Genomic DNA, 24,162 nt, shown 5'->3' on the forward strand with positions numbered 1-24,162 from the left:
TGAATGGATTCATTTGAAAGCTAAAATTCTGCATGATATCCTTGGGCATCAATAATTTCCTTGTTAGAGGAGGACACATGGTTTGACATTCTTGACCTGAAAGATGCATATGTTCACAAAGACATCCACCCAAGTCACAGGAGTTTCCTCTTCAATCAATCACATTACCAGCTCAGTGTCCTTCATTTTGGCCTACCTATAACACCTTAGGTCTTTATGAAGGTTTTTTTCAGTAGTGGCAGTTCAGACAAGAAGGGATTTACAGGCTTCCCTTACGTCAACAACTGGCTTCTGAAGGGCAATTCCTATGAAGTCCAGTGAACAGCCAGTGTTCTGCTCAGCCTCTGGCTTCTCTGGATGTCTGCATCAATCACAAAAAGCCCATGATGACCTCCACAAGATGCATAAACTTTTTACAGGGGCAATGTAGGACTCAGCCACAGCAAGAGCATATCTACCGCTTGACCAGTTTCAGGCCATGAGCGCTCTCATATGTCACGTCAATATCAGTCCCAGGATGTCAGTCCAAACTTGCTTTTCCCTCCTTGGCCACATTCTCTTGCACACATGTGACACCATTCATCAGACTTCATCTTTGTTGCCTACAAGCCTAGCTTCTCTCTATGGACACATCAGAATGGCAATATAGATGGTAAGGTGACCATTCCTTCAAAGTTTTGGACTCTTTCAGATGGTGGATGAAACTGGAAAAGGTTTGAATGGGGATTCCATTTCTCTCACTGACTCCTGATGCAACCATTTTTAACAGTGCCTCCTTGGGTTGGAGTGTTCACGTGAGTGATCATATGGCACAAGGTATCTGGACTGTCCAGAATGCATATCAGTTTACTAGAACTCTGAGCAATCCATTGAGCCTATGACACCTTCCTCCCATTCATCCAACCCAAACATGGCTAAATGTTGGACAACACGACAGAGGTATTTTATATAAACAAGCAGGGGGGAACAATCCTCTGTGCATATAAGCAAGCGTCCTCTGAAACTGGTGCATCAGCCTTCGCATAGCCCTGCCAGCAGCATATTTACCATGGGTGCAAAACTCCCTAGCAGATTGTCTGAGCAGACATTTTTCTGCAAATCACAAATGGGAGGTTTACAATTTGGTTCTCAATGTTTTCTCTCACTGGGGAACACCAAACTGGGACTGTTTTGAGGTATCGGGGAACAGGAAACTTCCTCAGTACTGCTCCAGGGGCTCAATTAGAGATGCTCTGCTGGTGTCATGGACGGATTGTCTGGAGTATGCCTTCCTTGCCATACCATTGATACCACAGGTTCTATGGAATATCCACCAAGACAGAGCTCAAGTCATCCTGATTGCACCCAGTTGGCAGAGACAGTTCTGGTTTATGGATCTGCCAAACTCTCTGTTCACCCACCCATGAATATCCTCCCAGAAAATGGGGTATTTGTCTCATAGAAAATGTTGAGTTTTCCATGAAAAATTGAAAACCAGAACACTTTGGCCAAAACCCAAAATATTTCTGCTCTGAAATGCTTCTGCAGTACATAATGCTCTCATTCTCTTCTGTAGGCTGGACTCTCTTGGCAAACTACATCTCCCATGATCCAGATGGGTCTTTACTCTTAGTGAGCAGAGGCATAGATAATGACAGTTGCCTGGCTACGGTGCATCGTGAAAGCTGTAGTCCAGCTTGAGAGGGGCTTGGTTCTTGGATGTTCAGTTTTTTGACAAAATCAATTTTCCATAGAAAGTAGACATTTTCCACAAAAACAATTTTAGTCAAAAACTGAATTTTCTGTAGAAACAGTTTTGATAGAAAACTTTCAACTAGTTTTCATTTTAATATATTTGTTAATTACTTACAGTCCCCACTGCCCCCACATACATTGAAAGAAAGCTAAGGTTAGAATGTCAAGCACTCAGAAGTTAAGAAATGCTAGAATTAAGATTGTGTTATAGTACACTCTGGAAAAATAGTACGTGATCTTGTAGTTAAAGTGTCATTAAGGTAGCTATAGACCCTTCTGTCCCTGTCCTCCTTCTCTTCAGGCTATCACTACTCCTCTGTTCCTCTTTATTAGCCCTCACACAACTCATTTCATTATCCCACCTCCACTTCTTCCCTTTCCTTCCCACCAGCTCCTCCCTGTTCACACCTCTGCATTCAGGTCATATTGCTTCCTCCTTCTCCTTCATGCTGCCTTGGCGGTAGCAATGGAAGCATTGAGAACACAGGAGGGACATTCTTTCTGCTCTCAATTCCAGTGCCTGGCAGCACAGAATTGTTCAGCTGTTGAGAAGCAATTGCAAGTAAAGTCTGGCCCAACCCCATATCCCTGGAATGGCACATGACTAGTCTGGTTGGTCCACAGGAGATGTATGGCGATGAAGAATGCTCTGTGCTGGGAGACTCTTCAGAGCATGATGCTGCTGCCAGTCTCATAAATTTCTACTGAGCAAACTGCAGTTTTCAGAGACTTGCCTGAATTTGGGTACAGTCTCAATTTGAGAGAGAGAGAAACTTCCTCAGAAGTTGATTTTGTTGAGAGAATGTGAGGTGCCAAAAAGCTGTGTTCTCACTGATTGCTCCTGCTAACGTGTCCACTGAAAGAGTAAATACATTGTTCTAAATTGATGGATTTGAAGATTTAAAAAAAGCTCTTTGCAGATGGTAAATTTATCTTTCTGAATATGGTTATCAAAAACTTAAATTCTCCAGGACCAGTCTTGAGTATATGCAAGACAAAAGACTGCTTGGGCTAAGCAGGAGCTATGGGATTATATGAATGCACTGAGCTTTAGTCAGAGATGCATTCTCCTTTACAGGGGATAAGGCACAGAAATCCCCATCTTCTGAAGCACAGGAACCACAGAGAAGGGGGGCAATTTACTGCCAGTTCACTTTCCAATAGCAACTCTGAGAGGAAGGCCTTTAATACAAGCAAGACAAGTGACTGCTCGAAACCTCGGCAATTCGTAGCCTAAGTTCATACATAGAATTTCACAGATCCCAAAGCCAGTGCTCGCATTCTCAGAAATGCATATTTTAGATTAATTTCAGGTTAGTGCATGTCAGAATGCTGAGTTGTGGTTTATACTGAAGTGTAAAAATGAGTGTTTCAGTTCCAGTTAGACAATATACGTATTTTTTTAATTGTATTTTCCTGGGTTGAGAAGCTTTTTAAGATCATGTTAGTGTTATTGCTTACTTTAATGTGCTCTCTGCTGGTATAATATCAGTATATATGTCATGCAAAATGTTCTTTAAATCTTCTCCAATAACTTGTATTTTGCTTGACCAAGACAAATTTTTAACCATTAATGAAATTTTGTATGTCCTTAGCAAAGTTACTAAGTATTTTTGGCTTTACTAATGAAGTAATGAGACTTTTTGATATCAGTAGCAATTGTTGATATCCAAGCTTTTCAGCTTTAAAAGTTTACAATGTGTTTCAGGTATTTGTGAAGTGTCATTTTGATTATAATCCATACAATGACAACCTGATCCCATGCAAAGAAGCAGGTTTGAAATTTTCTAAAGGAGAAATTCTTCAAATCGTAAACCGTGAAGACTCAAATTGGTGGCAGGTTGGTAAAATGCTGAGACCTTTATAACTTTTATTATTTATAATAGCAATAGATTTGTATTAATCTAATCCTGTTGGTAGGCGTTTTAGGAAGAAGTATTGATCCTGCTTTTCACTCTCCAGTGTAACCTCAAAGTCTTAAAACAACTTTATATCATTCAGTCTTTCACTTTTGTATTATCTATACCACTCTATCCTTTTTATACTACTATTTATTTGGTCTGAAGCTGCTACATTCCAAAATTCGTTATAGAAAGATAATTTCCAGGAAAGTATTAAGTCTTAAGTTGTCAGTTAATTATGGTGAACCTCCCTCTGACAGTGATTGTGGAAGAGCAAGTTCTTCTTTGAGTGGTTGCAGACATGTATTGCACTCAGGTGTGTGCACACCCAGCGCACCAAAGCTGGATAATTTTGCCTAGCAGTACCCATAGAATCGGCACTGGCTTCCCTCCCCTCATAGCTCTTCCCAGGGCTATAAAAGGTCAGCACCATCCCAACTCCCCTCTGTTCCTCTCACTGCTCACACCTAGAGTTGGAGCACTTAGTGTGATCTTTCTTCTCACTTGTCTTTACAGCTTTTTGTGTCATCTTTCTATATAGTTATTGTTAGTACCCTTAGTTAAAATTAATAATAGTTAGTAGCCAGGTAGTTTTTCCTGGTGGGATGCCCTCACTGGGATTAAAACGTTGCCCTTTTTGTGAGGCAGCTATTCCCAATAACCATCCCCACCCCAGATGTTTATTGTGCCCTCAGGAAGGGCATGCTAAAGAAAGGGGCTCTATTTGTAAGTCCTTTAAAAAGAGGACACAGGTAACTAGTGATGTAAGATTAAATCAGACAGTGTTGCCTGCCTCAGCATTGGGGACTGGTGTGGAGAGTCAGGCCCCTGAAAGGGTACTGATGCCAGTACGTATTGGTGCTTCTAGACCAGAGGTGAGCAGACTATGGCCCACGGTCCACATCTGGCCCACGGGACCCTCCTGCACAGCATCTGAGCTCCTGGCCCGTGAGGCTAGCCCCCGGCCTCTCCGCTGCTGTCCCCCCTCACCCGTAGCCTCAGTTTGCCCCGCCGGCAGGGCTGCGAGCTTCTGGGGCAGCACAGCTGCAGAGCCCTGCCTGACCCGATGCTCTGTGCTGCGCAGTGGTGAAGGCGTAGCTGGCTCCAGCCAGGCAACGTGGCTGTAGCGCTGCCAGCCCCCGGTGCTCCCGGCAGTGCAGTAAGGGGGCAGGGAGTGGGGGGGATTGGATAGAGGGCAAGGGAGTTCAGGGTGGTGATCGGGGGTGTAGATAGGGGTTGGGGCGGTCAGAGGGCAGGGACCAGAGGGGTTGAATGGGGGCAGGAGTTCCGGGGAGGGTGGGGCAGTCAGTAATAAAAGGAGGGGTTGCATGGGGCAGTCAGGGGCAGGGGTTCCGGAGGCAGTCAGGAGACAGGGAGAAGGGGTGGTTGGATGGGGCAGGAGTCCTGGGGGAGGTAGTCAGGAATAGGTTGGGGGAGTTGGATGGGCCGTCGGGGGGGCAATCAGGGGCAGGGGTTCCCGGGGTAGTCAGGGGACAGAGAGAAAGGGTGGTTGGATGGGGCAGGGTTCCCAGGGGCGGGGGTGGACGTCAGGGAACAGGGGAGTTGGATGGAGCAGGAGTCCCGGATGGTGGGCGGATAGGGGGTGGAGGCCAAGCCGTGACCCCCTCCCCTAACTGGCCCTCCATACAATTTCCAAAACCCAATGTGGCCCTCAGGCCAAAAAGTTTACCCACCCCATTCTAGACTGAACTCAGATTACTTGCCAGAAGGAAGAGGGACTGCTCCCCTTCATTGGGGCCCCAAACAAAAAGAACCAACAAACCAGATCAGGGTCATTCCAGAGGATGAGGAGATTCATCTTCTCAGACTAAGGGAGGTACTGATTGGCACTGGGAGTCCCTGGTATGAAGGATAGAGTGGGACCATCAACCCCATTTCTGGTATCACATTTAGATCAGGTTTGTGAATCTGTACCAGCAACTCTGGTGTACTGTCTTGGGGACACCCATTGATTCCGGTACCTTCAAGAGAGATGATGGCACCATCGTTTCCACTCTGTGGATCAGGCAGCAGCAGATTTGCTATGCCTGTCTGTTCCTAATTCACTGCTTATTCAGGACTCTCCTCTGACTGCAGTTGCATCATCTGTGGTATCCTCTGCTACCCTGGTATTGTTGGTGAATTTTAAATCATTTCTGACACCATCGTCCACACTGCAGTTTACCCACAATTCATGGGTGTTGTCGACTTCTTGCTTGGTACCGAGGGTGTCTTTGGCATGCATAGAATCCACGGTATCAATGCTCTCTACAGCAGTCTGGATCTGCTGGCATGACCCCAGCTTTATTTTTGGTACTGATGCCTTTTTGGGGGCCCAGAATGAGTTCACGGCTGGTACCAGTATTCAAGGACTTGTTGACTGGCCCCAACTACATTGTCATCCTTGTCACCAGATGATGCAGTGGTACTCAAGTCCTAATCTCCAGTACCAGAGGATTTCAGATCATATCAGGATCTGCTCAAACATATGGCATCAGCCTTACATATTCAGGCCAGGTTTGTGCTGGAAAACACCCATAAAATGAAAGATTTCTTCCAACAATTGGCTCCTGGGAGAGCTGCCCTCCCTATAAACGAAGCAACACTAGAGTCTGTAAATCATTATGCAATACCCTGGCTTTTTAAACCCCACAGCAAAGTGCACTGACAAGAGATACTCTGTGGCAATGGAGGGCTTCAAATCCTTTTTCACCCATCCAGTTCCAGATTCCCTGGTTGTGACAGCAGCAAATGAACAAGTGAGACCAGGAAGATATAAATCCTTGCCTAAAGAAAAGGAGTCCAAAATGCTATGTTGATTGGGGAGAAAAATCTACTTGACTTCCTCCTTGCAGATGTGTTTTTTGCAAACCATCAGGCTCTATTATCAAAATATGATTTTGTGAACTATGACACTATGTCTGTATTTGTGGACAAGTTACCAGTATCCTGTAAGGAGGAGTTCAAGGCTTTTTTTATGGATGGTAGTTTAGTGGCCAAAACATCCTTACAATCAACCCTAGGTATAGCAGATGCTTCGTCCAGGCTCGTGGCCTCATGAGTACAAAACTTTGGCATAGAGCCTGAGATCCAGCAAAGCATAGAGAACTTGTTTGATGGTCATCTCCTGTTCTGAGAGAAAACTGATGAGACATTATACTCTTTGAAAGACTCCTGCTGCCCTACAGTCATTGGGGATTTATACTCAGGCAGCAAGAGACTGCATTTTGGGAAGCAGCAGCAGCAATATCATCCTCAATGATATTTCTGTCAGTGTTCCTACCCTGCAAGGCAGCAAGATTTCCCGAGAAGGGGGCATAAATCATGGAGGAAGAAACCTTCTGGATCCACTTTTTAGTCAAATGGCCTATCTTCCTCCTTCTGCTAGACAGTCTGTTTGGTGTTTTGAGAGCAGCACCTCAGTTGTCAATGTCGTTTCTATGCCCCAGTTATTTGGGGACAGGCTGTCTTTCTTCTACAGTGTTTGGGAGACAATAACTGTGGTCAGATGGGTCCTAAGCACTGGGGGATCAGATTATGCCATTCAGTTCCTATCCATTCCGCACTCCAATCCTCTTACCCCGTCCCTTTTCAGGGACCGATCTCGAGTCACTGCTCTTACAGCAGGTACAAACCCTGTGTACTTTGGGCACTATAGAGGAGGTTCCTCGTCATCTTTGCGGAAAGGTGTTTTATTCATGATACTGCCTGATCCTCACATCTAAGGAAGGAATGAGACCTATCCTTGATCTCAAAAAATTTATCAGAGATTCCACATGGTTATCCTGGTTACTGTTCTTCCTGCTCTGAATTACAACTGGTTTGCTGCTCTCGATCTCCAGGATGCTTATTTTCATGTAGCATCTTCCCAGGCCACAGGAAGTACCTCAGATTCTTCATCACCAGCCATCACTACCAGCACACGGTTTTCCCTTCAAACTGTCATCAGCCCCATGTGTCTTTGTTAAATGCATGACGGTGATGGCTGCCTCTCTCAGGAGAAGGGGAATTTATATCTTTCCATACTTGAATGATTGGCTACTGAGGAGGTGCATCCAGGGAACAGGTTCTCTGTCACGTCAGGTTCACACTGGATTTTTTTTTTTTATCAGTTGGGTCTGATCTGAAACAACAGGAGCAAATCAATTTTGAAGCCAGCTCAAAAAACTGAGTTCATTGGTGCTCTGATAGACTATGAATTTGAGGGTCTTTCTTCTGTCTGAACTGTTCCAGGCAGTTCATCACCTTAGTTGGGATCTTCAGTTGCACACTTTGACTGTTCAGGTACGCATGAGGTACTGGGCCCTATGGTATGCACGTATGTAGTGAAGCATGCAAGGTTGCATTTTCACCTTCTTCAATTGTGGTTGGAGTCACCTGTGTTGCCAGTTGCTGGACACCCTGTCCAGGTGCCCTAAAAATTTTGCACTCCTTACAGTGGTGGATAGAATTCAACACTGTGTGTCAGGGAGTCCCCTTTGCCTACCTTCCACCAGCCAAGACAGTAGTTAGTGATGCCTTCCCAGTTGGTTTCGGAACACATCTGGGAGAGTTAAAAATTAGGGTTTATGGTCAGAGGAAGCTTCCTGTCATATAAACCTGCTGGAACTTCAAGCAGTATACAATGCTTATCGGGTGTTTCAGAATCAGATCTGGGGAGCATGGATTCACATTCTCATGGACACTGCCCTTGCAGTGTATTATGTGAACAACTGGAGTGGTGCTTGCTCCAACCAGCTTTGTTAGGAAACAATAAAGGTCTGGAACTTCTGCACCAAGGAAGATGATATACTCACAAAATACTTACCAGGCTCTCAGAACCAAATGGCCAGTCATCTCAGCAGACCTTTTTCGATCAACCATGAGTGGTCCCTAAAGAAGAGTGTGTTGAGGTTCATTTTTCAGCGATAGAGTATCTCTAACATAAACTTTTTTGCAACAAAGGACAACAGAAAATGTCATCAGTTCTGCTCTTGAGCCTTTCTTAGCCCAGGGTCTATTATCAATGCCTTCCATCTAAATTGAGGAGGGAACCTGATGTATGCCTTTTCTCCTATTCCTCTGATCCCTCAGGCTATCCTCAAGCTCAAATAGGACCATGTCAAATTTATTATGATTGCACAAGCATGGCTGAGGTAGTGTTTAATTTTCCAACATCCTCTCTCTGTCGCCTTGACCTCCCAAGCCTCCCTTTTATTTCCAGCCTACTGACTCAACATCTTGGCCAGGTTGTTCCTCCAGCTTTGAGCAGTCTGCACCTTACTGTGTAGATGTTGCATGACTAGCTCTCGGAGGCAGTTAGGTATATTCTCCTTAGTAGTAGCATACCAGCTATAAGGTTTATTACTTGTCTAAGTGGAAACAATTTTTGATTTGGGCAGTGTCCATGCCAGTTAAAACCCAACATCCATGCAAATTCAGCCCACGTTTTGGAGTATTTGGTGCATTTGAAATCTTCAGGCATCACTCTGAGCTCCCTGAAAGTTCACTTGGAGACGTGCTCAGCTTTCCATGTTCCCATTCAAGGGAAGTTGGTATTCTCAAACCCTATGAGGGTTTTGAGAGGGTATTATCCATCTTTTTCCACTGATAGCAACACGTTCATGGGCTCTCCTCTGAGCTCTCTCAGAAGACTGCCTTCCTAGTGGCTATAACATCTACAAGAATTTGTGGGTTGCAGGCCTTAATGGAACATGCTTCATATGCTCAATTCTTCAAGGACAAGATGGCTTTAAGACCACACCGAAATTTTTTGTTTAAAGTAGTATCTCAGTTTCACCTTAATCAGATTATTTACTTACCGATATTTTTTTCCCAAACCACATTCAAGTGTGGAGGAACAGCATCTGCATAGTTAAGATCAGTGCCTCTCAAACTTTTTTTACTTGTGACTCCTTTCACATAGCAAGTCTTTGAGCGTGATTCCCCCCCCCCCTATAAATTAAAACACCTTTTTATATATTTAATACCATTATAAATGCTGGAGGCAAAGCGGGATTTGGGGTGGAGGTTGACAGCTAACAACCCCCCCCCCCATGTAATAACCTCATGACCCCCTGAGAGGTCCTGACCCCCAGTTTGAGAACTCATGGTTTAAATGTAGTGGTTGGCATTTTATTTAGAAAGGACTAAGCCATTTCATTCATTACCTCAGCACTTTATTTCCTACGCTGAGCAGATGAAGGGACAACCATTCTCTACTCAGACTATTTCCAAGTGAATAACTGCCTGAATTACTATGGCTTGTGAAGTGACTCAGATGACACCTCCACCATCATTTGTGGGCTCGTTCTACGAGAGCTCATGTGACATCAGCTGCATTTCTTAGTGGTGTCTCAGTAGTGGATATCTGCAAGGCTGTGATGTGTCTTCTGTACATACTTTTGCTAGACATTGTGCTATCACCACAGCATCAAGATCGGCTGCAAACTTTTGGGAGCAGTTCTGCACTCACTATTTGAATAATTTTGAGCCCACTTCCCGCTGGAACTGCTTATGAATCACCTGATTGGAATACATGTCTACCACCACTCAAAGAATAAAAGATGGTTACTTACCTGTATTGTAACTATTCTTTGAGATGTGGGTGCAGACATGTATTCCATGACTTACTCTCCACCCCTCTGCAATTGAGTCTTCAGCCAGGGATTTTGGTGTGAAGGAACTGAGGGGGAGTTGGGGCAGGAGTGAGCATTATGAATATTGCAAGACAGAGTAGTCCCATGCACACACATGTTGTGGAATGCATGTCTGTACCCACATTTCATAGAACAACCGTTATGATGCAGGTATCTTTTCTCTTGGTTGCTCAGAGTTGGACTTCCATCTCACTCTTTTTTGTGTTTAAAGTTCCCATCTTCTTCTAACCAGCCAGCTACAGTAACTACAGAAGGGAAAATAAAGAAGAAAAAAATAGTCTGCATAATTACTTACTGCCAAATAAATGTGTTTCTGAAGTTAGGCACTCTGAATCTCTTCACAAGAGCATATTGGAGACATTCAGCATGCATGCTGTCACCTATCTGTCTTTTCAAACTCCTCCAGCTGGCAACTTGCAAGAGTCCAAACAAAATAAATCAAAAGCCCTCTCACACAATCCATCTCTAGTGGGTTTTTGCATTTCATTCTGTTTGTTGACATGAACAACGATATATTATGTTGTAAGTAGTAACTTGTAGGTGTTACCAGAATAGATGTCATTGAATTTCTACAGCTAGAGACTTTTCAGCATCCAACCAGTATTTCTTGAGTGGGCAAAAAGTGAGATATTAACTTCATTCCACCTGGTGACTAATAAGATGAAAATATGACTCAGCCTGCTGTTTATACCATTCCTTTTTAAGAGAAATGGTTGTATGTAGCTGCTATTGAGAGGACCAAAACTATAAATTTCACATTTTTGTGTCCTGAATTACTGACAGTGGGACTCTCACCATAAAATGATTTCAGTAGAGAATATCTGTCTTCTAATCTTTCACAACTAAGCATAATTTTTGGTTTATAAAACCTAGATCTATGAGTTTTCTCTCCCAAGAAGTAGTAAAACAGTACAATGCAAGGGGAATTTTAAGGTGTGGTCAGTTATTAGGCAAGAATAATATTCCATGTTTGTGAAATGACAGAAAAAATAGCTGCATCAGGTACCTATATTTGGAATCATGCTTAGGTTAGGGCCTCTGGATTCCAACAAGAATGCAGAATAAATGCATAAGTATGCAGCAGAGCTCCATAGATGATGTGCCATGCAGAATCCTTTCAAATGAATTATGTTTGGCTTTGTTAAGTGTTTTCTGAGCCATTTTGGTCAATTTGGTAAATGTACATTTTAGCAAAGGTTTTTTTGTTGTTGATGTTTTTTTAATGGCTGAAATATAAACCTCTGAAATTAGAGACTTAATAATTGGTATGGTAAACAGTACAATAAGGTCATTATCAATAAGTAGTTTTCTGTGTCTCTACTCTAGCCGTGTCCCTTGAATTATGATGCTTAAGTGGACTAGAGAACCAGCAAACCCCCCTGTGTTTCTGGGAAGCATGGTGTGCTAAATTTGGATTCTTTGAGTGATTGCTCATGTGTATTCCACAGTAGGCGTGCATGCTCACCACGTGCACCGGTGCCAGAAGTTTTTCCCTTAGCAGTACCCGTAGCGGAGGAGCCCCGCTGTGACCCCTGGAGTGGCTCCTCTATTGTGCTATAAGGTGAGCTGCGCACTCCCCACCACCCTCAGTTCCTTCTTGCCGCCAGTGAAGGTAGTCAGAACTTGTGCTCCAGCTTTGCTGTAGTGTCTTCCTTAGTAGTACGATCTTCAACCGTTACTAGTTTCTCCAGTTAGTAGGCTGGCTCGGGGCATGCCCCAGGCTTCAAGTCGTGCGACTTCTGTTGCAATTCCATGCCCAGAAGCGATCCACACTCCGAGTGTCTTCTCTGTCTGGGCGAGGCTCATATAAGTGAGTGCTGTAAAATTTGTAAGTCCCTCAAACCCTGGACTAAACGAGGACGTGAGATTCGACTCCAAGCTCTGCTTATGGAGTCGGTTCTGGCCCCGGCACTGGTGCGCCAACCCGACACCGCATTCTCGGTATGGAGTGAAGCCCCATCCACCAGTCGGCACCGCTCCCCTGCCAAGAAGCAAGGCAAGACCCAGCGGCGCTGAGACAAGGACAGGGGTGAAGCCAGACCCGAATTGGGCAGCCCGCGATCCCCTTTGGGACCCAGACCTCCGACTTGCATGGAGCAGAGTAATCTGGCTCCGTCAGTGCATGCCTACCCGACGATGAGGATTCCATCGACGCCAGAGGCAGCTTGGGCAGCACACGACATCCTCATCATGCCAGTACCGAGCGGGCCACCCCAGTTGGGGCCCCGGTCCCGAGGAAAGCCCCCACTGAGTGCCTATGAGCTCTCACCGGCCAGGTCAGAGGTTGAGTCCCTGCTCAATCCACGGGGCCTTCCCGTAGCCCGCATCTTGTTTCCACTCCGTTGTCAGGGTCGCCTGTGAGCGAGTCGCTGGAGTCTTCCTCGGCTCATAGGAGCTGCAGGCGCCGGGACCGAAAGTGTCTACGCTCCTCGTCCAGCTGCGGTGATAGCAGGTCGTGACACCATCGGCACCGCCAATCTTACCACCGTGCACACTGTGCTCAGAGTGCATCCCAACAGTCACCGGCACCAACGTGTTGTATCCGCGTTCGCCCACGGGAGTCCAGAAATAGCACCTCCGATGTTTGTCTTGTCATTTTCGAGGTATAAATCCTGGGGTCAGACCCGACATGGATGGGACCGATTTGAGCCTCTCCTATGGTACCATGTGATACTCGGTCACTTCAGCCTCGGCTCCCAGCTGCCCTTCCCCAGGCCGCACCATCTCTCAGGAACGTGTAACCCTGGTTCGGCCTCAGCCGGCGCAGGGGCAAGGGGCACCATGGCAAGGACAGTTTTGTGCCAGTGGGCACCGTGGTCCCAGGCACCCGCACTGCCGGTGCCCCGCTCCGTGGCTGGGGCATCTCAAGCGCCCTCGGCATCTCCGCCTCCGCACCGAGAGCAGTCCTCAGGTGCCGAACCCAGACATGGAGTGCGACCTACCAGCACCATCCGATGCCCTAGGCACGGTACCGGTTGTCTCGTCGGCACCAAATGAGTCCATCGCGGCGCCACCTCCTCCTTCTCAGGAGGACTTCAAAGGTCATCAGGAGCTTCTCCATTGTGTAGCCACCAGTGTCCAGCTCCAGGTGGAGGAGATGGAGGAACCATTGGACAATTTGTTTAATGTCCTGTCTTCCTTGGCATTGGGCCGCATGGCCCTACTGTTTCACCAAGGGGTAGCTAATATTTAATTCTCTCTATGGCAAACCCGGGTCTCTCTGCCACCCATTTCTAAGAAGGTAGAGCGGAAGTACTTTGTGCCAACAAGGGGGCATGAGTATCTTTACACTCACCCTGCCCCAAACTCACTGGTAGTGGAATCGGTCAACCACCATGAAAGACACGGCCAGCCCATGCCCTCCCCCAAGGACAAGGATGCAAGGAGGCTGGACACTTTTGGAAAAAAGGTTTATTCCTCTGTGAGTTTTCAGCTCAGGGTGGCAAACCATCAGGGACTCCTGAGCAGGTATGACTTTAACTTGTGGGGGTCTCTGCCTAAATTTGAGCTCTCCCTCCCAGAGAACGACAGGAAGAAATTCAAGGTTCTAGTCGACAAGGGTGCGGCGGCGGCAAAAGCAGCTCTCCAGGCAGCCTCAGATGCGACTGACACAGTGGCACATTCAATGGCCTCGGCTATCTCCATGCAACGGGCGTCGTGGCTTTCGCTGTCGGGGCTGTCCATGAAATCCCAGTCCCTGATGCAAGACCTACTGTTTGATGACAAAGCATTATTTGCTGACCAAACAGATACGCATCTGCACGAGATGAAAGACTCCCGCACCACCCTGCAGATCTCGGCCTGTATGTCCTGCCAGCCAAGGACAAACCCAGGCCGCAGCCCTCGGCTCCCCCCCCCCGTAAGAGGCAGATATGAGCCCCCACCAAAAAGGCCTAGGGACCAGAGGTGCAGGTCACAGTGCCAGTCCCATTCAGCCCCACGCCCCAGCCCCTTGAAGGGCAAGAGGCAAGGGAAGAGGTGTTTTTGACTCTTTGCAGGGGGCCACCTGGCCTGTTGCCAGGGAAGACCCCCAGTTAATAAAGTTGGTTTTTGGCAACAGTTTATCGGCCTTCAGAGTGCATTGGTCTCGTATAATGTTGGACCAGTGGGTCCTCAGTACCATCTCCGAGGGGTACAGGCTGCAGTTCTATGCAACCCCACCACATCTTCTTCTGCCCCAGGGTGTCCCTGGAGACCCAGAACACGCCCTTCTTTTAAATCAGGAGGGACACACCTTCTCACCCTAGGCGCGGTGGAGAGGGTACCTCGGGAATTCCAGGGCAAAGGGTTTTACTCCCGGTATTTCCTGATCCCGAAGGCCAAAGGTGGGCTCAGGTCCATCCTCGACCTGCAGAATCTCAACTAGTTTCTGGTTCACTGCAAATTCCATATGTTGTCCCTGGCCTCTATTATTCCATCCCTGGACCTCCAGGATGTGTACTTCCATATCCACATTTTCGAGGGTCACGGGCACTTCCTCCGCTTCCTGGTAGGGACAGACCATTACCAGTTTATGGTCCTTCCCTTTGGCCTTTCCGCAGCCCCCAGAGTTTTTACCAAATGCATGGTGGTGGTGGCAGCCCACCTCAGGAGGAACGGGCTGCAGATCTTCCCCTACCTGGACAACTGGCTGCTCAAGGGCAAGTCTCGGTCCCAGGTGCAGGCGCAGATGGAATTCCTGCTGCATGAGTCTAGGCCTAGTAGTGAACAACGGAAAGTCCAGGTTAGTCCCAGTTCAGCGCATACACTTCGTGGGGGCGCTGTCAGTCTCCCTGGTAGCCACTGCCTCCCTCCCCACACGACAAGTTTGAGACACTCAAAGGTCTCATGATCTCAGTCATGGCCTTTCCGGTGACGACGACATGGGTATGCCTTCAAATCCTAGGCTATATGGCAGCATGCACCTCCGTGGTGCGACATACCAGGCTCAGGATGAGCCCCCTTCTACTCTGGCTGGCGTCTCAGTATTCCCAGGACAGGGATGACCTGGACAAGATCGTCACGTTGCCACCCAATGTAGTTGCTGACTTGCAATGGTGGTCCCTCCCAAGCAACATGCTTCAGGGAACCCCCTCCTTCACTAGATCTGGTGTCGGACACCTCGGACCTGCGATATGTCGGGAGCTTCAAAAACCAGGGCAGATGTTCACACTCGGAATTCCATCTACACATAAATGTCAAGGAGCTCAGGGCGGCACGCCTGGTGTGCATAGCCTTCAGCCAGCTCATAGCGGGAGGATGATCAGGGTCCTCACGGACAATATGACCGTGATGTATTATATCAACAGGCAAGGGGGCACGCGTTCCGTGGCCTTGTGCCAGGAAGCCCAGCTCCTGTGGGAGTTCTGTATAGCCCACAATATTCTTCTGAGGGCCTTTCACCTGCCCAGCAGGTGCAATATGCTTGCAGATCACTTAAGCAGGTTCTTCTCCCAACAACACAAGTGGTCTCTAAACAGGGAGGTGGCCAGGCAGCTCTTCCTACAGTGGGGAACTCCTCACGTAAATCTGTTCGCCACCGTCCAGAATCGCCTATGCCCACGATTCTGCTCCAGGGCGGGAGAGGGCGAAGGGGCGATATCGGACGCATTCCTAATCCCATGGTTGGGCTGCCTGTTCTACGCCTTCCCACCCTTCCTTTTGATAGGCAGGGCCCTACAGAAGATAAAGGCAAACGGGGCTTGGATTATCCTTATAGCCCCAGATTGGGCCCATCAACATTGGTACGGGACCCTCCTGCAGCTTTTAGTGTCCCCCCATGCAGACTGCCGCTCCGACTGGATCTCCTCTCCCAGGCGGGAGGATGTCTCCTCCACCCCAAACTGGCCACACTCCACTTGACAGCGTAGCTGCTCCATGGCTGAATGAGGAGGAGGGGAGGTGTTCTGAGGATGTTAGACAAGTCCTGCTCGAGAGCAGGAAACCGTCCACATGTCAAACCTACCTGGCCAAATGGTATCGGTTCTCCATGTGGGCAAGGGAGAGGAGTTCTTCCCCCTCCTCCGCGTCTATCCAGCTCATCCTCTACCTTCTGTCCCTTAGGACCCAAGGGCTGGCTCCCTCCTTGGTCAGGGTGCACCTGGCGGCCATTTCAGCTTTCCACCCCCAGGTGCAGGGCCACTCGGTGTTTTCACACCACATGATCTCCCGGTTCTTCAAAGGGTGGATTGGGCATTCCGTTACACTAGATCCTCGGTCCCACTCTGGGACCTGAACCTAGTGCTCTCCCGCCTCACAGGGCTTCCGTTTGAGTCCTTGGTCACGTGTTCTTGGTCCCACTTATTGTATAAAGTGGCGTTCCTGGTAGCTATCACCTCAGTCCGCCGGGTCTCGGAGCTTAGGGCCCTGACCTCTGAAGCCCCGTATACAGTCTTCCATAAGGATAAGGTCCAGCTCCGCCCGCACCCAGCTTTTCTGCCGAAGGTAATCTCGGCTTTTCACATGGATCAGGACATCATCCTCCCAGTCCTCTGTCCTAAGCCCCATGCCTCTAATGAGGAACAACGCTTGCACATGCTAGATGTGCGTAGGTGCTGGCTTTTTACTTAGACCAAATCAGGCCGTTCCGTAAATCCCCTCAGCTTTTCATTGCTTCCACCGAGCGCATGAAGGGGCAACTAATATCCACCCAGCAGATCTCCCGCAGGATCATCTCATGCATACGCATTTGTTACAACCTGGCAGGGGTTCCCCCGCCTCCTATAATGAAGGCTCACTCGACGAGCTCAGGTCTCGTCTGCTGCCTACATGGCTCGTGTCCCTATCCAGGACATCTGCAAGGCTGCTACATGATTCTCTGTCCATACCTTCTCATTGCACTATGCGATCGTCTCCCAAACGCAGGATGACGCCAGGTTTGGTAGGGTGGTGCTCCGACCCGGTAACCCTTAAACTCCTACCCACCTCCATCAGGTATAGCTTGGAGTCACCTACTGTGGAATACACATGAGCAATCACTCGAAGAAAGGACAGTTACCTGTTCCGTAACTGGTGTTCTTCAAGGTGTGTTGCTCAGGTGTATTTGACATCCCGCCCTCCTTCCCCTCTGTCGGAGTTGTCTGACAAGAAGGAACTGAGGGTGGGGGAGTGCGCAGCTCCCCTTAGATATAGAGGCACCACTCCACGAGTCGCAGCGGGGCTCCCCCACTATGGGTACTGCTAAGGGAAAAACTTACGGCACTGGTGCACGTGGCGAGCACACACACCTACTGTGGAATATACCTGAGCAACACATCTCGAAGAACGCCAGTTACGGAACAGGTAACTGTCCTTTTTCAGGTGTCCATCACTAATGCATCAGTGCTTAGCCTCCAGAAATCCTAACTGACAGTGTGACATCTTTTAAGAAGCCAGTCTTCAGGATTGAATGTCTGATTGAAAGTCTGCTGCTTGATTGCATCATTGGACTAAAATTTAAAGTATTTGTCACAGGGGATTTATAGCTTATTAACTTGATTACAGGCTAGCCATGTCAAAGAAGGAGGAAGTGCTGGCCTTATACCTAGCCAGTTCCTGGAAGAGAAGCGGAAGGCATTTGTTAGGAGGGACTGGGATAATTCGGGTAAGGTTTAATGTGCGTTCAGAGACGAGTTCCTTTATGATTAGCTTGCTTTGCTTTTTCCATTTACACAATAAGGCAGACCTTATAAAAGAGGCTCCACAGGTGGTTTCAGTACATAATAAATGCTAGTTATTGCAAATGTATTTTATTTTTACCTTGACTGGAAGAGCAAGGATTAGAATGTACACTCACTGTTTTCAGAGTTCTGAGCCTTTTTGCCACCTGCTGGTGAATGGTAAAAATTAAGCGGGAAAATCAGCCATAGGGTGACCATTTTTCAAGTTGCTTTTAAAATATATATATTAATAATATATATATTAATAAAATTATGGCTGTCAAGCAATTAAAACATTAATCATTATTGTGCGATTAAAAAAATTAATCACGATTAATCACACTGTTAGAGAATAGAATACCATTTATTTAAATATTTTTGGATGTTTTCTACATTTTCAAATATATTGATTTCACTTACCACACAGAATACAAAGTGTACAGTGATCACTTTATATTACTTTTTATTACAAATATTTGCACAGTGAAAAACAATAGATTTTTTTCGGTTCACCTAATACGAATAATGTAGCACAGTCTCTTCATCATGAAAGTTGAATTTACAGATGTAGAATTATGTACAAAAAAAAAACTGCACTCAAAAATAAAACAATGTAAAATTTTAGAACCTACAAGTCCACTCAGTTCTACTTCTTGTTCAGCCAATTGCTCAAACGAACAAGTTTGTTTACATTTGCAGGAGATAATGCTGCCTGCTTCTTGTTTACAATGTCAGCTGTAAATGACAACAGGTGCTTGCATGGCACACTTGTAACTGGCATTGCAAGATATTTATATGCCAGGTGCTCTAAAGCAGGGGTAGGCAACCTATGGCACGGGTGCCGAAGGTGGCACACGAGCTGATTTTCAGTGTAGGGGGCTCTGCATTTTAATTTAATTTTAAATGAAGCTTCTTAAAGGTTCTGAAACTTTGTTTACTTTACATACAACTATAGTTTAGTTAGATATTATAGACTTATAGAAAGAGACCTTCTAAAAAGGTTAAAATGTATTATTGGACGCAAAACTTTAAATTAGAGTGAATAAATGAAGACTCGGCACACCACTTCTGAAAGGTTGTTGACCCCTGCTCTAAAGATTCATATGTCCCTTCATGCTTCAGTCACCCTTCCAGAGGATACGCGTCTATGACAATGACGGGTTCTGTTCAATAACGATCCAAAGCAGTGCAGAGCAACACATATTCATTTTCATCTGTGTCAGATGCCACCAGCAGAAGGTTGCTTTTCTTGGTGGTTCAGATCCTACAGCTTCTGCATCTGAGTGTTGCTCTTTTAAAACTTCTGAAACCATGCTCCACACCTCCTCCCTCTCAGATTTTGGAAGGCACTTCAGATTTTTAAATCTTGGGGCAAGTGCTATAGCTATCTTTGGAAATCTCACATTGGTACCTTCTTTGCATTTTGTCAGATCTGAAGTGAAAGTGTTCTTAAAACAAACAACATGTGCCCGGATCATCATTCAGGATTGCTATAACATGAAATATATGGCAGAATGCTGGTAAAACAGAGCAGAAGACATACAATTATCCTCCAAGGTGTGCAGTCAAAAATGTAATACATTTTTTTAAACGCGTGTCATCAGTATGGAAGCATGTCTTCTGGAATGGTGGCCAAAGCATTAAGGGGCGTTCAAATGTTTAGCTTATCTGGCACATAAATTCCTTGCCATGCCTGCTACAAAAGTGCCATGTAAGTGCCTGTTCTCACTTTCAAGTGACATTGTAAATAAGAAGCAAGCAGCATTATGTCCCATAAATGTAAACAAACTTGTTTGTCTTAACAATTGGCTGAACAAGAAGTAGGGCTGAGTGGACTTGTAGGCTCTAAAGTTCTACATTGTTTTGGTTTTTGAGTGCCATTCTGTAACAAAAAAAAATGGACATTTGTAAGTTTTATTGCGTTATGGTACTTGTATCAGATGAATTGAAAAACACTATTTCTTTGTTTATCATTTTTATAGTGCAGATATTTGTAATAAAGTATATAAAATGAGCACCGCACACTTTGTATTCTGTGTTGTAATTGAAATCAATATATTTGAAAATGTAGAAAAGCATCCAAAATATTTAATACATTTCAATTGGTATTCTGTTGCTTAACAGTGTGATTAAAAAAGTGCTATTAATCGTGATTAATTTTTTTGAGTTAATCGCATGAGTTAACTGCGATTAATCAACAGCCCAAATGTAAATTTTTACTGGAAAACGTTTTGACCCTTTCCTATTAGTTTCTAGAAAATTATTTTGTTTTCTGGTACATTTATGTAGAGCGTTAGCTTTTATGTGTCTGCTATACCGTTTAAAGTATGTGCAAAGAAGATTAATAATGATTAGTCTCTCCAAAAAAGGTCATACTGTGTCTCTGGTTTTAAAAAAAAGTGCAACCATCCTTCAAAATATGGATGTCTTTTTAGTTAACCCTAAAATCTACATAGAGTAAGCCACCATGAAAAGATATTTATCAAAAAGTGAGTTTGAGAGCTTCAGTATTCTTGTCTATTTTACTTCCAGGGCCCTTTTGTGGAACAATAAGTAGCAAAAAAAAGAAAAAGATGATGTACCTCACAACTAGAAATGCAGGTACTTTTTAGTCTTACATGATAAGTAAAATCTAGTGGAATAGTGTACAAGTCCAGTATGTTGTAGAGTTTCTGAATCTGCATTTTAAACGTAGGTTATCACACTGGGTATAGCAGATTAAACTATCATGACGGTGAATGCCTATGTTATAGGAGAAAGTTTTAAAATAAATTATAGTAGCTTGATTTGCAAATTGATCAGCTAGATCAGAAATTATAAACAGGGTAGTTTTTGTGGTAAAGTCATGGTGCCCAAAGAAAAGTTGTTACTCTTGAGCAGATGTATTAGGGGATCAAAGGATTAAAGAACAATTTTCAAATGCTTAAAAACCACTGCACAGTGATAAATGCTGGCATGGTGTCATAGGTACTGACTGCATGGGTGCTCCAGAGCTGGAGCAGCGACGGGAAAAAAAATGTTGGGTGCTTAACACCCATCAGTAGCCCCCCATCAATGCCTTCCCCCAACCCCTCCCGCTCACCAGAGACCCTGCTGATCAGCACCTCTTCCCCCTCCCCGCCACCCCCAGCACCTCCTGCCCGCCATGGATCAGTTGCTCCGTGGCGTTCAGGAGGCGCTGGGGGAGAGCAGGGGGGAGTGCGCTTGGGGGAGGAGGTAGGAAGAGGCAGAGCAGGGGTGGGAAGAAGCAAGTACCCTTGAGGAAGAGGTGGGAGTTGGGGGCAGGGCCTGGGACGGAGCCAGGGCGGGGGGAGCCTCCACGGCACATTAGAAAGTCAGCACCTATGCATGGTGTGACTATTGCCTACATTTCTGAAAAACAATCCTACTGTAGAATCACTGTTTAGAGCAGATGGTCATTGAAAGAATCTACAGTATTCCCATTTCTGTTTATACATAATAAAACTGTGATAAAAATATCAGATAAAAATACCTTTTAAATACTATTTACTGTAATAGGTAATATGTGAATACAGAATAGAATTGCTGGTTTTCTACAAATGGTAATGACTTGATCTGGATTTAATATTTTGTCACTTTTTTTCTATATAGAATTTGATCGTCATGAAATCCAGATATATGAGGAGGTAGCCAAAATGCCTCCTTTTCAGAGGAAGACATTGGTCTTAATAGGGGCCCAGGGAGTGGGTCGAAGAAGCTTGAAAAACAGATTTATAGTATTGAATCCTAATAGGTTTGGAACTACAGTGCCATGTAAGTTATCAACACTCCAACTGTCAGATCCTTTTGAAGCCTGTAATTCATCTGGAAAAATTTTCTCTAATCTGAAGCTTGTTGTAGTGACTCAATCTGGGAGTAATAATTGTGGGTTGAAAACTTTGACTGAAGAATGAAATATGTTTTCGATCTCCTCAATAAGTAGGAAAACCCTATTTCTGTGTTAATGACATCTGACTACCAGCCAAACTTTTGTCTGCTCATGCTGAAAACAGGAGTTCCCTTGCATTCATCTGGCAGTATTATTCAAGTATATCTATTTTGGGGTTTTCCTATAGTTCAGGTTATCATCAATATCTGAATGCTCTAAAAATTCCTGATAAATTTTAATAATCAACAGTTACTAGAATTTTGCTTAGAAACTCGTTTTATTGTTTATTATTTATCTTTCTCTGTATATGAAACTAAAACTTCATATGAAAATTTTAGTTCATAGATTTAGCCCTAGGGATTAATAAACTATGAATTCTGTTTTATTGGCTGTTAATGTTATAAACTGAGAGATGAGAGGCCAGTTAATGTAATTTCTTCCTACTTCTTCCAGTACCAGCCCTTTCCTCTCTGCTCTGGTCTTTCTTCCTTTTAGCTGCTGAAAAAGCTGCCACTTCCTGCAGTATCAGAATTTTTTCCTACCATGCACTTTCTGAAAGAACTTCCTTCCTTCCTGTCTGCCAGACCACCTCTTCTGCTGACCTCTGAGCACAGAACAATTTCTTTGCTCCATCCCCATTATGCCCAGCCACTTCTAAGAGCCATCTGTTCACTTCTGCCTGATAGTGTGTGGCAAAGAATGGGACTGGCCGTAGTGGGGATGTGGGCAAGTCTGAAGGACAAGCCAGGAGTGTCTTGTGACTGAGGCGAGGAAACCAGATAGCCCTAGGAGTCCTAATGTATTTCCTCATCTGTAATGCTCACCAAACATCCAAACTAGTCCATGTCATTAGAATCAATGTGCATATCTGCTAGCATAATCTGTACAAAGGAACCTGTGCTGGGAATGAGGTTAATAATTCATGTAGGCAAAGGGTAATGCACACCATGACATTAACAATAAATTGTCTAAAAATTAACAAATTATAGGTTTCTGTAAGATGTCATAACTGCAGATAAGTAGTAAATGAGATCTCACAATTAGTATATGTGCCAACATTATTTATTTATTGTTAATCTATTTAGAGCACTTTTGGCCACTTGAATAGAAATGTCACAGAACTCAGAGAAGACATGGTCCATGTGTCAAAGATCTGACAACTTAAATAGACAAGGCAAATTACCAAGCAGTAAACCAGTAAGATATAAACAACACATGTAAAGTTAAATAGTATTTAATCAAGCTACCATAATAACTTATTTGGAGATTCATATAAGTACATATTCAGTAATATTAGGATATGTCTGTCCACATGCATGCGTGTGCGTATGTGGATATAAATGATGTATACTTAAAACTGCTTTCATATGTAGAACTACACCTAAATAAATAACTATATACATATTCGTACTTAGAGATAAGAATGATCTCAGAAAGGCATCAGTTTCTATAACTGAACAGTAAAATGTTTTCAGATTTTTCATTAAATATTTTTTTCTCTTTATCAGGGTTGTATTCTCCCTCAAATATTGTCAGTACTGATCCCCACTTTTTAGATGTGTATTATCGATATTGATCCCCACTCTTGGGATGTGTATGTGCATATCTTCTGGCACTGAGTTAGAATCCTCTGGATTCTGTGGATTTGGATTTAGTGCAAAATCTACCTTCCCTCCTCTGCGGCGTTCAAAATATCTATTTTGGATATGAAGTCTTCCATTGCTCACATTCTAAATGCCATTTCAAGCCCCTTGGATCCCCTGTCTAGTCCATCCACGTTTTTATACCATATTCATCACTGTGCTGTCTGATACATCATAAGAAGCTAGTGAGACTTATGGTTTTCTGTAATAATGAAGATGACAATGATGAAAACTACTTAACTATAATAAAACACATTTAATATTTTATTATTCATTTGTATAACAATATCACCTAGTGGCCCCATTCAGGATCAAGGCTCTGTTGTACTGTGTGCTGTACAGAATAAAAAGATAGCATTTGCCCTGAAGAGTTTACTACCTAATTTAAGATAAGATGTGACAAACAGTAGGAAGGAGTGGTGGAGGGACCATCAGAGAAGCTGTAAAAAGGGCATGCATTTATATAGGGAAGCTTTGAGCACAGCTAGATGGTTTTAGTGTCAATTTTTAAAAAAATGCTATTATAAGAAATAAACAAGACAAATATTAGAAGCTTCTACTGTCCAACTGCCTAATTACTATCACTTGAAAATTTATCATAGGCTTTACAATAGAAGTGGGTCTTGAAGGAGGAATGGGTAATTAGTGTTTTTCTACAGCTTTTCCACTTCCACACTGTGTGTCTGAGAGAGAGAGAGAAAATAAATGAGTGTTGTGGGATCAGCTGGAAAGAGCCTAAGT

General features: G+C 44.8%; 1 protein-coding gene across 4 annotated transcripts in view; it reads left to right on the forward strand.

Moving 5' to 3' along the window:
* PALS2 (protein associated with LIN7 2, MAGUK p55 family member) overlaps nucleotides 1-24,162 on the forward strand; it is a 125,174-nt gene that overhangs the window by 95,165 nt on the left and 5,847 nt on the right. For 3 of the 4 annotated variants that reach the window (XM_032773858.2, XM_032773857.2, XM_032773861.2), the window contains exons 6-9: nucleotides 3,443-3,574; nucleotides 17,735-17,834; nucleotides 20,422-20,490; nucleotides 21,502-21,663. In XM_032773858.2, the coding sequence (XP_032629749.1) occupies nucleotides 3,443-3,574; nucleotides 17,735-17,834; nucleotides 20,422-20,490; nucleotides 21,502-21,663 (463 nt within the window). The remainder of the gene's footprint in view (nucleotides 1-3,442; nucleotides 3,575-17,734; nucleotides 17,835-20,421; nucleotides 20,491-21,501; nucleotides 21,664-24,162) is intronic. The other variant, XM_075062409.1, reaches the window with a different exon arrangement.

This window comes from Chelonoidis abingdonii, chromosome 2, assembly GCF_003597395.2.
Source record: "Chelonoidis abingdonii isolate Lonesome George chromosome 2, CheloAbing_2.0, whole genome shotgun sequence".
NCBI classification, from domain to species: domain Eukaryota; kingdom Metazoa; phylum Chordata; order Testudines; family Testudinidae; genus Chelonoidis; species Chelonoidis abingdonii.